This window comes from Silurus meridionalis, chromosome 29 (assembly GCF_014805685.1).
Source record: "Silurus meridionalis isolate SWU-2019-XX chromosome 29, ASM1480568v1, whole genome shotgun sequence".
Classification (NCBI taxonomy): Eukaryota; Metazoa; Chordata; class Actinopteri; order Siluriformes; family Siluridae; genus Silurus; species Silurus meridionalis.
This window is the reverse complement of record NC_060912.1, coordinates 555,025-567,512: the sequence shown is the minus strand read 5'-3', so window position 1 is coordinate 567,512 and position 12,488 is coordinate 555,025. Positions and strand designations below refer to the sequence as shown.

At 38.7% G+C, this 12,488-nt stretch overlaps 1 protein-coding gene across 5 annotated transcripts in view; it reads left to right on the top strand.

The window, feature by feature from the left end:
* ptprua (protein tyrosine phosphatase receptor type Ua) overlaps nt 1-12,488 on the top strand; it is a 158,098-nt gene that overhangs the window by 115,532 nt on the left and 30,078 nt on the right. For all 5 annotated transcript variants that reach the window (XM_046844199.1, XM_046844202.1, XM_046844201.1 and 2 more), the window contains exons 9-13: nt 4,223-4,332; nt 5,802-6,003; nt 8,194-8,296; nt 9,409-9,697; nt 10,398-10,434. In XM_046844199.1, the coding sequence (XP_046700155.1) occupies nt 4,223-4,332; nt 5,802-6,003; nt 8,194-8,296; nt 9,409-9,697; nt 10,398-10,434 (741 nt within the window). The remainder of the gene's footprint in view (nt 1-4,222; nt 4,333-5,801; nt 6,004-8,193; nt 8,297-9,408; nt 9,698-10,397; nt 10,435-12,488) is intronic.

Below are 12,488 nucleotides of genomic sequence, written 5' to 3'. Positions count from 1 at the left end.
GTGAACATTCCAAAGTACATCCGCTCACATGCTCACCTCACCCCCGAACCTTGTTTTCTTCTTTTCCTAATTTGCTCTCAACGTTTTTCTCTCACGTTTGATCCTTGAGATCCAGTGTGTTCATCTGCTGACCTTTGAGTCTGATTATCTATTGTTTTGCTCCTCTACCTTCTGTGTATCAAATCTGCTGAAACCTGCATCTGTCTACTTCCTCTCACATTCCAAGCTGCCGCTGTGTTCAGATGCCTAATCGTTCTTGTTTAATGCTCGTGATACGTTTTTACTCCTGCTACGGTTCAGTGGTTTCAGTCGTCAAATGGCATCTCGTGCAGGTGTGTATCGAGCGCTAGTGTTTTCGCTTGTGGCTACGCAATGTCTATTCTTACCATGGGAAATCAAGGTAACGGTATTATACCTTATTAAGGGAAATATTTAATTACAAACAATACAAAATTTCTATAATGGATTCGCACCAGTTTTATTGTCAGTACAGAAAAGCGAGTTAAATGTACCGACGATCTCTGCTACTTTCATTTAATTGATTTATTTTGTCTTTTGTGAAAGAATAATATTAATTTATAGCTGTACTTTATTACTGGAGCTAAATATCAAAGTGCAGGAATGAAGAAATGCATCCAAACTCATTTTACATCGAATTCATCAAAGTGCTGGTTCATTTTTTCTCTCACTACTGGGAAAACTGGTTAGAAAGAAACAAGTTCCAGCAAATTGAGACAATTTATACTACTGAAGGCAAAATAATCTGACTACAATAAAAAAAAGTTATTTTAATTAATTATATAATTAATATTTAATTAATGAATAACATCTATTTTTACTAATGTTAAAGGAATAATTATAATGAAATGTCAACAATGTTTTAAAAGTGTGTTAAATCACATTTTTCTCCGAGACAATAATATTATTCTCTCGGCGTATATTTTTGCAGCACAATTGGAGATTTGTTCATTTGGACCATTTTTCCGAATATTCATTTTGCCTAATGTTGTAAATACACTCGAATGTCTCATGAATAATAAAACACAAACTTCAGTCCCCTCACGAGAACGTAGCACAATCCGCCCTATAACACATCCAGTAAATACAAGGAAGAGGAAATACTTCATATATTGGCATATTACAGTGTGTGAACGCGGCTTGTGTGAAATTGACTTTTCCCTGCAAGCAATTTAGCATTAAAACATAAATAAATAAAACAAACACACAACATTAGCCAATAACTTAAAAAAAGACAGCTAAATGAGTATTTCCAGACTGGAGAAGATGGAATAAGGTGGAATAATAATATTATCAGCTGCAGTTGGAATGAAAACTTTACTGAAAGGTGTGAAGTTTATGGAAATCGTACGATTTGACACTTTGTAGGTTTCTTCACTGGAAACTGAGCTTTTTTTTATATATATTTTAGCTGCAGTTTTCCATAAATAAACAGATAAATAGTTCTCTATGTTAAAACATGTATCTATGGACATAAGAAATCCTGTTAAGAACATTAAAGAGATGTGAAAACATTTCAGTCGTTCCAGGTAAATTTGTTGATTTTGTATATTTTTCTGGTTTTAAAGATAAATATTTTGTGAGGTTTTTTGTGATAACTAACAGCAGTGAGGTCTGAAGAGCTCCTGTGATAGAAATGTAAATTATTAGCAGGTATTATAAACGATTTCATCGGAATGAACCTCAGTGCATCTTGCAGCTGTATGAAGCGTGAACGAGTGTGAACTTCACGTGCTGCTTGTGCTCCTGTACTGTATGTTCTACACACGGTCTTCTGGGCACAATGTGCCTTAATTGAGCCTGAAAGTGGGCTGAAATGCATTTACTCAGTCTGGTCCTGAGGGTCCACAGCCAGTGGAAGAAATGGAGTTTTATAATGTATGTAGGACCAAACTACAGAATCTGCATAAAGGGAAATTGGCAATTGAATATTCCATAGAAGCTCTTGATTTGATGCCAGTGTTCATCAGTAGACTCTCGAATCATCAAAAACAAGAGTTTTCACCACTTCATGCACATGTTTCTCTAAACTGCACTGCATTTGTTGGCTGTTTGTTGATTATCAGCATTTTCATATGAATATTGTGATTTTTTCAGCCTTTTGCCGTCTCAGGCACACAACTGTGCAAGAGATTTTTCTTTCATTAAAACGAGGAGACCCAAACCTGCTCCAGCATGACTGTGCACAAATCCAGCTTCATGAAGATCTGCTTTGGTTGGAGTGGAAAAATCTCCTGCTATAGAGCTCAAAAACTGCTTTGGGATGAATGTGAACGCAGACTGCACCCCAGGACTCCTCACCTTCTCACCATCATCAGTACCTGACTTTACTAACACTCTTGTGGCTGAGAGAATCTCCACAAAATCTAGTGGAACATCTTCCCAGAAGAATTGTATGCACATGTGTGAAGTGTGCATTGCTTTTCTGTCTGATGATATCTATAAAGTAGCTGGAAATACTGAACATTGGGATTATGGAGAATTGGAGGAAAGGAAGAATGGGCTTGTGTGAGGTTTTATTAGTAAAGTTCTCCCATAAAAAAGTAACATTCCACAAAGCACCTACTGTATCTGCTATTAGGCCCATGAGACTGACATCATCTGCAAATGTATTTATTTATTTGCCCATTTGCAGTATATGTTGGGATACCAGGGGAAAAATATACAACATATAAATATTTCATTGATAGATTGATTGATTGATTGATTGGTTGATTGATGGATTTGTGCAAATAGAAATATGGATGTGCAGCATTTAAATAGCTCCAGTTTGGGCATTATTTTGCTGTAAGTTGTCGTATTTGTCATTTTGTCCATCACTACTGATTTGGATGACTGTTGTTTGGTTGTATAATTAGTGGTCCAGGAACAAGATCTTTCACCCTCAGTTCTTCTGGCAGCTTTATTCCATTCTTGTGTACTACATGTGCCACAATGTGACTATACAACATCACATCTCCAGTTTGATCTTGTTTCCTTCAGTGCAGTATAACACACACATAAATCTACCCATGACTGACTCCAGTGTATCATCATCATATCTCCATGTTTCATCTATCACATCAGTAGTTTTTCCTGTACATTAAAACATGGGGTAATTATTCCTGGTGTATCTTCCTGGGATTTTATTGTCTTCTGAATACATCATGACTGATTGTGCAGCGTGTGTCTTCATCTGTCAGGAAAGAGAGAACTTCAGGTGGCTCAGAAGATTTTGTTATCTCCTGTGAGATAACAGAAGACCAAAAAGAAGACCTTCCAAAAACATGCTGTTGGATGGATAGACGGTGAAGTCTATTTCCACCGTATGACTTTGTCCTCTGATTTACGCTGGTTTGTGATGCAGCATGAGCAGTAGTATGGAAAGACGTGGTCCACCTGCATCTCGTGTCTCAGTGGAACTTTGTGTGAACCTTTCCGCTCCCTGGTTGTCACCATTGTCACCTCATTTTTAAAGGAAGGTTCTTCATCTCTTTTGGCCTGGGCAAAAGGTCCATTTAAACACCAAACTACAAATATTACAATCTGCATTAAATCTAGATCAATGTTAATGTTTGTGTTTAATAGTTAGAAAATTCTGCTAGCTGCAGAACGTCAGTAATCAGTCCCATCTGGTGGCTCTGTGTGTGCTGGGGATCATACTTACCATGATGATTACTCACAGTTTGCCTTCGCCACGAGCCCCGAGTCTGCCTTCAGCAAAGACTGTAGTTTGATGCGCAGTTTAATAAAAACACAAACACAGACTGAAGGTCTGACAGCAGCATATTGATGATTTATGTATTTTGGTCTTTTAAATTCCTTGACTGTTTTATTAATTTGGTACGTATCAGCATCCTGCTGGGATTTGTGTGTGAATGGTGTATAATGTTGGGATCTGTAGAGGTTTTATAGTGTGGGACAATGAGCTCTCACAGCACTGCATCTTCTGGTGGCTTCACTCTGGTTTGGATGAATTCCTGTATGTTTGTCATTTTAATTACAGTCTTTTTACACACGAATAATTTTCTCCGGAGTTCCCAGAGTTCATCTGATTCACTCACTAATGCTTCTGAAAGCAAAACTGTCATCAACGCCTGCGTGTGTTTTCTTATTTCATTTGGAGGCCAGTCGAGGTGAAGAATCTCTCGAAATCCCTGCACACTCGTTCTCCTCTATATGTCTAATTTGTATTCTTTCTTCCTTCCTTCCTTGATTTTTACAGTTCCAGGAGGTATAGCACCCGAGTCTCTGACCTTAACCCCACTAGACGATATGATCTTTCTGAAGTGGGAGGAGCCTGTGGAGCCTAATGGTCTGATCACACAGTATGAGGTAAAGCATTAAAATGATGTAATTATCACTACATTACACTGACTGTGTGCCATGAAGGATTTCAGAGTTATAATATATATTATTTTTACACACATATATAAATGTATTGAATAACCCTGAGCCCACGCTACTGTACATGATCTGCATGATTCCTCTGTTTAACCTGGAAACCTTTTAATATACGACAGAGAGGTGATTGTTTAAAGAGATTTTTGGGCCACAATATTGTGAATTTTTATGGATGTGTTTTGGAGAAGTGGAAATTATTCTACTCTCCTGTACAAATAAAGTTGATCAATCGGAATTATTTTTTTAATTGATTTTTGTTCTCTTTTTGGGGACGAGTGAACCCATATATATAGTCTTCTTCTATTAAAGCCCCTAATGCATGACTAAATAGCATTTTGTTCCCTAATATATAATACTGTAGGATTTATCTTTTACATCGTTTAAATGTGATCTTTTTGCATTGCTTTTTTATCCTCCAAGTAACTGGACTTTTTAATTTTTTAAATGCATATCGTTCATTTGCTCCGTGTGAATCAGAGAGTCGGTGTTTCTCAGGGCTGTAATTAGAGCAGGGGACAAACACCATCATTTATTTGCCTTTATTAGAGGCCCTCATGCGTGGCGAGTCTAACTGTTTATAATATTAGTATTTCATCATCTTGCCATGCTCCAGTTGTGCCCGCCCTTGGTGTGTGTTTTCAATTTGTTTTGGATCACCTGCACTCAGGTTCCTAATATTCAGTGTGAGGGGTTAAAGGGAGCAATGACTGAAGCCATGTAGCATGTGGAGACCTTTTCATCATTTACCTAATTACCTCCATGTCACAGGCGTGAGCTCTGAATTTTCAATTAAAAAATAATGCATTCACTTCCTGAAGACGATGTTTTTTGTATGTAGGCAGGAAAGAAAAGAGAAAATGGAGAAAATACTTTTTTGTTGTTTTTTTTGTTTCCATGGGAATTAACAGGAATTAATAGGAATACACTGTGTAATACATGTTATAACAGGGAACTTGAATGTAAATTTAAGTTTAAAACTTTTTTGTACTGTGTGAAAGCTATCGTGAAACACAATTACACTAACAATCAAATCAAAGAATTAAAACATATTTTTTAATCTGTATTAGTTTGGATGCATTTCAGCTTATGACCACACAAAATGTTTGTTTGTATATGATACAGTTTATATACATTTTTCCAAATTTTTAATTAATTCCCATTAATTTCCATAAATTTATATAAATTCCTGGTAAATTTCTAACTTTGATTAGTTCCAAAATTCCAAAGATGAAGTTCCCATGGAAATTTACCAGACATTTTCCACTCATTTGCAACCCTACTGAGATCCATGGACTATTTGAAAATCTTTTTCTCAGGACTCCTTAAACCCAATTCTTATATATTCCACTCGACACATAAACTCTACTCAAAACATGACCATTTCTCTTTCTGCTCTTCAGATCAGCTACCAGAGCATCGAATCCTTCGATCCCAGCGTGAATGTGCCTGGTCCACGCCGTACCGTCTCCAAGCTGAAGAATGAGACATACCACATGTTCTCAGGCCTTCAACCTGGAACAACATACCTGGTGTCTGTACGCGCCCGCACTGCCAAGGGCTTTGGCCAGACCACCTTAACCGAGATCACCACAAACATCTCAGGTTGGTGCTGGAATGAGAAAAAGCTTGTTTTTATTTGATATGAATTGTATATTTTCTGTATGTTATTGCTGAAGTGGTGATTCTGAGCTTCTTGTACTACATTTTACAGGCAGTAGGTTAATGTTTTATCATAAATATACAGATGTGGAGGGAAGAAGAATTGAAACATTGGGCGACTAAATGATGGAATGGAGTTATGTGTCATGAAAGAATTATATACAAAATGATTTCTTCTCCAAGTCAAGTCTTGGGTTTATTGACAGTTCGGCCGTAAACAGTCAGTAAATAACAGTGAAACCAAACTACTTTCCTCCAGGAGCAAAGAACAACATGGAACAACACACTGAACAATAATTACCAAAGTCCAGAACAACACAGTGATTGACAGAACGTGGTTCTAGAGAAGAAAATTGCAAAGAAATCGATCATATAATACTAAATACTCTGTACAGATACATGGCCTGTTGAATAGCAGCTTAAAATAATTCCTTCTCTTCTCTTCTCTTCTCTTCTCTTCTCTTCTCTTCTCTTCTCTTCTCTTCTCTTCTCTGCTCCTCTCTTCTCTTCTCTTCCCCTCTCTTCTCTGCTCTTCTCTTCTCTTCTCTTCTCTCTTCTCTTCTCTTCTCTTCTCTCTTCTCTTCTCTCTCTTCTCTTCTCTTCTCTTCTCTTCTCTTCTCTTCTCTTCTCTTCTCTTCTCTTCTCTTCCTGTATCGTCTTGTCTCGTCTCGTCTCGTCTCTTCTCTTCTGTTCTCTTTTCTGTCCTAAAGACTCTCTCATGAAAGAAAAAGTGCTGATTAGAATTGATCTGAGCAGGATCAAGGTCACAGAAGGGTCAAATGTCTGAATGAGGGTTTTTTTTTGTTGTTGTCTGTTTGTTTTCTCTTTCTTTCGCTAGTTTTCTTACTAATTGATGTTTGCTTTAAGGTTATTCCTGGCGTATAAATTAGTGAGGAGAAGGGCAGGCTCGCTGTGGGAAAGGCATCTTGTTTAATTAGACTTTGATTAGATGGACGAGTTCATGGAAACGAGTCGTTACTATAGAAACAGAAACGTATTAGAACAAGTGCATTAATATAAGTCTTTTGTTTGAGAGAATGATTGTCAGAATTGCTGTTATTAAAAAAATAAATAAAAAATTAACACCAATCATAGAACAAGAAGGAGAACAATGGCACTGGGATATAACTCCGGTTAACAGATGGCTGTTTTTATCACCTGCGTGTCGATAATAATGTTGTATACGGTGTGATATAAGGAGAGACTTAAAGGTGAGAAAGCAGAGCTTCAGTGAGCTCTCACAGCCCAGTGTATTCTCATTATTAGTTTTCTTCATATGAATCATCATTAGTGTGTGTGTGATCCGATGTGTCAGCGGTGGAAGGTATTCTCCTGTATTGCTTTTCCACATCTAGAAGCTATCAATAACGTTGTGGAACAGTCTAATGCAGCTTTATGATCTACCACAGACAATCTGATGATGTGGTTTGTGTTGTGGTTGGATGTGGGAGACGTGAGTTGTGGCTCCTGGGCCAGAAGTATATTTAGTCATAAACGTGAAAGAATTGCAGCTGCAGTTGTGCTGAGAAGCAACTCGTGAAATCTTCAATGTCTGACATTTGCATTTTATTAGACGTGTACACCTGAGATCAGACATGCTTCCAATTTACTCCTATCATTTTTATCATAACTTTCAGACCAGCAACACAAAACCCTGAAGTACATTACAATAAAGTTTTATTCTTTACATTATAAAGTCTACATATTAAATTAATAAAAGCAGAACAGATGCATTCTGCTGCAGAGTCCTATCTATCTATCTATCTATCTATCTATCTATCTATCTATCTATCTATCTATCTATCTATCTATCTATCTGTCTGTCTGTCTGTCTGTCTGTCTGTCTGTCTGTCTGTCTGTCTGTCTGTCTATCTATCTATCTATCTAGACAGACAGACAGACAGACAGACAGAAAGACAGACAGAAAGACAGACAAAACCTACACTTATATTTAGACAGATAGAGTACTGCCTCATGGACACACATTTATTTTAGACACGTTTATCACGTGAAGGTACATTTGGACCTTGTTGTGTGTTCTTATTGCATGAGTGTTGATTTAAAAATGTTGATGGAATCAACATAAATAATGGCACTCTCTCTCTCTCTCTCTCTCTCTCTCTCTCTGTGTAGCTCCAGCGTTTGATTACGACGACATCCCCTCTCCTTTAAGTGAGTCTGAGAGCACCATCACAGTGCTGCTGCGTCCTGCTCTGGCCCGAGGAGCTCCTGTCAGGTGTCTACCAAACAAATTGCAACAAATAACACAATGTTTACTCTTCAGCTTTTCTAATGTGCTTTCCATCAATAACATGTAAATGTGTGTTGTTTACTCTTTGGACTTGCCTTGTGGTGGCAGTGAACACTGCACACACACACACACACACACACACACACACACACACACACACACACACGACACACACACACACACACACACACACACACACACACGCACACACACACACACACACACACACAAACACACACTTTATTTTCTACTCTTATTTTATATTGCTGCAATGCTGCATTTTTAATGGAGGGACAATACAGAACGAACGTTTCCCCGAAACATTAAAGGCATAATGGCTTCCTATTAATTACAAAAACGACACATCCTGGGATTTGAAGTAAATATAAAATTATACGTTTTTACATCTACATCCTGGGTTAAAGATACTTACAAATGACAAAGTCCTAAAAGATACTAAACTGATATTATATTGGTTATTGTAGATACTCTATATGACTAATATGTGGACATCTAAAAATCTGAATTTTAAACATCCTGCTCCACATTTAGTGAACATTTTGCCCTGATAATAATCTCCACTCCTCTGGAAAGATGTTCCACTAGACCTTATGGAGAGCCAGTTAGTAAAGTCAGGTGCTAATGTAGGTGAGAAGTTGAGAAGGTCTGGTGTGCAGTCAGCATTCACATTCATCCCAAAGTTGATCAATAGAGTTTAATAGCAGGAGATCTTCCACTGGAGCCCATGTGAAGCAGAACTTTATGGAGCTGGTTTTCATCCTGGTGGAAATTTCATTCCGCTGCAGCCAAAGACTTTTTACAAACAGTTTGGAGAAGAACCTCATGTGGCTTGGAAGTCAGGTGTCCCAATACTTTTGTCCTTACAGTGTATTCGACATTTTATACGTCCATATACATGCACAGCTCTTCTGCACAGGGAGGTATCACTGCTCATTTCATTCCTAACCCTGTTATAAAAATTGTTGTATTAATGTATTAATGTGAGACTCCTACGGCACCTTTCTGTCTAGTGTTCCGTCTTGCTGTAAAGTAGGTTAAAGCTCATTATATCTCACATTGTGCACGTGTATCTGCAGCGCCTACCACGTGGTGGTGGTGGAGGAAGACGGCTCACGGCAGGTGAAAAGAAGAGAAGTTGGGCATCACGACTGCTTTCCTTCGCCCTCGTCTCAGGGAGAGACTCAGGGCAAAGGTGTAGGTGTTCCTCCTCACTACTACACGGCCGAGCTTCCTCCCAGCAGCCTTCTCACCTCCACGCCGTTCACCGTGGGGGACAACCACACCTACAACGGCTACTGGAACTCTCCGCTGGACCCGAGCAGGAGCTACCTCATCTATTTACAGGCGGCGAGTAACTTCAGAGGGGTGAGTGAGGAGCGTTCTGATCCCAGTCTTCAGTCCTAGACTTGTTCATTTCTATTCGCCAGTGGTGGACACCAAGGAAGTGTTTATTTCTTTGCTGTTTTGTTAAAATGTATTTAAGTACAATAACAAAAAGAAAATGCTTTCTGTCCAACGCTGCTTATAACGACTGCAAAACTGTAATCAGCGATAAATCAGGCTTTAAATGTTACATACAGCAGTCGTTAAAATTCCTCATAATTTCATGCGAATTCAGCTGAAGTTACTGTGGAGTCTGCAGTCATCAGAGCATGCGGTGTGTTTAAATGGTATTGAGGTTAATCGCTTTCCTGAGTTTCTTTTTATGTTTCAAACCACGAAAATAAAGACGTCCAACCGCGTTGGAATTAGTAAATTAGCAAGGTTACTCAAGGGCAAATACTCACCATATCTTAAACCTTTAAACAAAAGTATTGATCACACCAGGCGATTTAAAGCTTTTTCTAAAGAATCCTGAACAGTCTTTCCGTGTACAGTACCTGCTCCTGAACCCTGCCGAAAACAACCTGCGCTGTGTGTCATCAAGCAAATCTACTTATACTGTATATATATATATATATATATATATATATATATATATATATGTCTAAATATACACCGTTCTCTCTTATCCTAGCTAAAATATCCAGAGATAACTTACTCTTTTCTCTGTGTTTGCATGCAGGAGACCCGAATCAACTGCGTTCGTATCGCACGAAAAGGTAACTGGGCCCTTTTTTTCCCCTCCTGAGTTTTCTCCTGGGTCTCAGAGTGAACCTGTGCATTCTTCTGCCTTTATTTACATTTCATTCATGTTGTGACAGACACACACACACACACACACACACACACACACACACACACACACATATATATATATATATATATATATATATATATATATGAATATAGCAGCGTAATGGAGTAAAATACGAGGTGGTACCAAAAAAATTTGGAGACTAACAAAGAAAGTTAGAACAAAGAACAAAGGTGAAATTATGTGTGAAACTGAGCAAATCTGCCGATGCTGTTACACGTCGAGGTGTTTTGAGCGGCACATTTGCTTCAACAGCAGAAGAACACCACTGGAAGACAATAAGAGATCAGAAAGACCTTCAACAAGCTCAACCCCCAAAACCTTTTGGCAACTCGTGCATGATGATCGTTTGGAGAACAATCTCACTTCCTCACCCTCCCTAATCGCAAGATCTGCGGATGTCGCCCTCTTCCTGAAGATGAAGATTCAGCTGGAAGGTCGCTGTTTTGACATCGTTGCAGAAGGAGCTTGATGCGATTCCAAAAGAAGACTTCCAGGCCACGTTCCAGAAGAACACTGGTGGGGGCGCTGTATTGCTGTGCAAGGGGGCTGTTTTGAAGGTGATCGTGTGTAAACGTAGATAAAGTAGGTTTATCTGGTTAACTAGTTAACAGAGCGAAGTTTTAATTCAGGACCTCGTGGCTGTATCACATTAATCGCTGATATTTGTTGTTTTGTTGTGTATTTGATTGTATTAATACAATTAATTACACATCAGAGAATTGAAACTGGAAAGAACACAGCAGACAGTACCAGTAAAAACCTCAGTGTTCCTTTTCTTTTTCTTTTCTTTGTTCTAAATATCCGTCGCAGAGCTCCAGTGCTTCAGCTCTGGTTTTTGGCTCAGTTTACACCTTCTGTATCTGGAGTATCACTTGGAAGCGACCTGAGACCACTTTACTCGAATGGCCTCGAGCCTGCTGTATTGTTGCACATCTAAGTGGTGGGTTGGGTTCTGTGAATCATTTCTGTATCTGAGTAAAGTATAAAAGTTCTCGCTCTTCTGGAAGGACTTCAGTACGAACAGTAAAATCTGTAATGAAGGAGATTCAGCTGCACATCAGACCTTCATAATGAGAGGGTTTTCTATAGTTACACACACACACACACACAGTAAGAGACTTGTGCTCTCACCACAGCTTCTCCTTCAACACTCCTGATGTTCTCACTTCAAAGTAGTGAGGAACAGTGTGGTGTTCTGACATGCACTGGAGTAAACACATTCAAATGTACATGCAGTACAGTAATGAGGAGAGAAATCCTTCTCCTTCTCTCCACCTCTGGTCTTCATCTGCTCAAATAAACAGAGCTGAAGGAAAAGGCAAGATTATTCTCAATACTCACGACAAAGCGCTGCTTATGTGAAAGCACCATAAGAGAGCATCGATGGATGTTTCTCTTACGCATATATTTTTCATATTTCTGGAAAAAAAATATACTCACTGTATCTTTATTTACAAGTTTTCCTGATGTGTTCCAGCATTGTTCTGAACTGGAGCTATTAAGCCACAAGCAACAATGTGCTTTATTTCACTTGATATCCTGGAAGAAATTTCTAGCCATAAAAAAGAACGTCACGGTTTCAGATCCTGCAGCAGAAGCACCGTGCTTTAAAAACTCATCACCAGACTCTCTGGAATAAAATGGCTTTTGAAATGCAGCTTGAAATTGTGTGTTTAAACAGTGAAATCTAAAAGCAAAAGAAGAGCTGAGTGTATAGTCAGTGTGTGTAAAGTACATGTACTGGGGAGATTGGGGCTCTACTGAATGACCCTATCACCATGGTGACAAGATGGTGTCTAAATCATCTTTATCTTCTGCTTTCTTTCACGTCTCCCTCACGCTCATTCTGTTTCTTTCTCTCGTCCTGCTGTGTTTTCTTTTTCTTTGTCTACCACTTTTGTTCGGCCTTTTTTCTTCTTATTCCTCAGTGTCTCAGTGCACCCCAGGTGCTTCTCT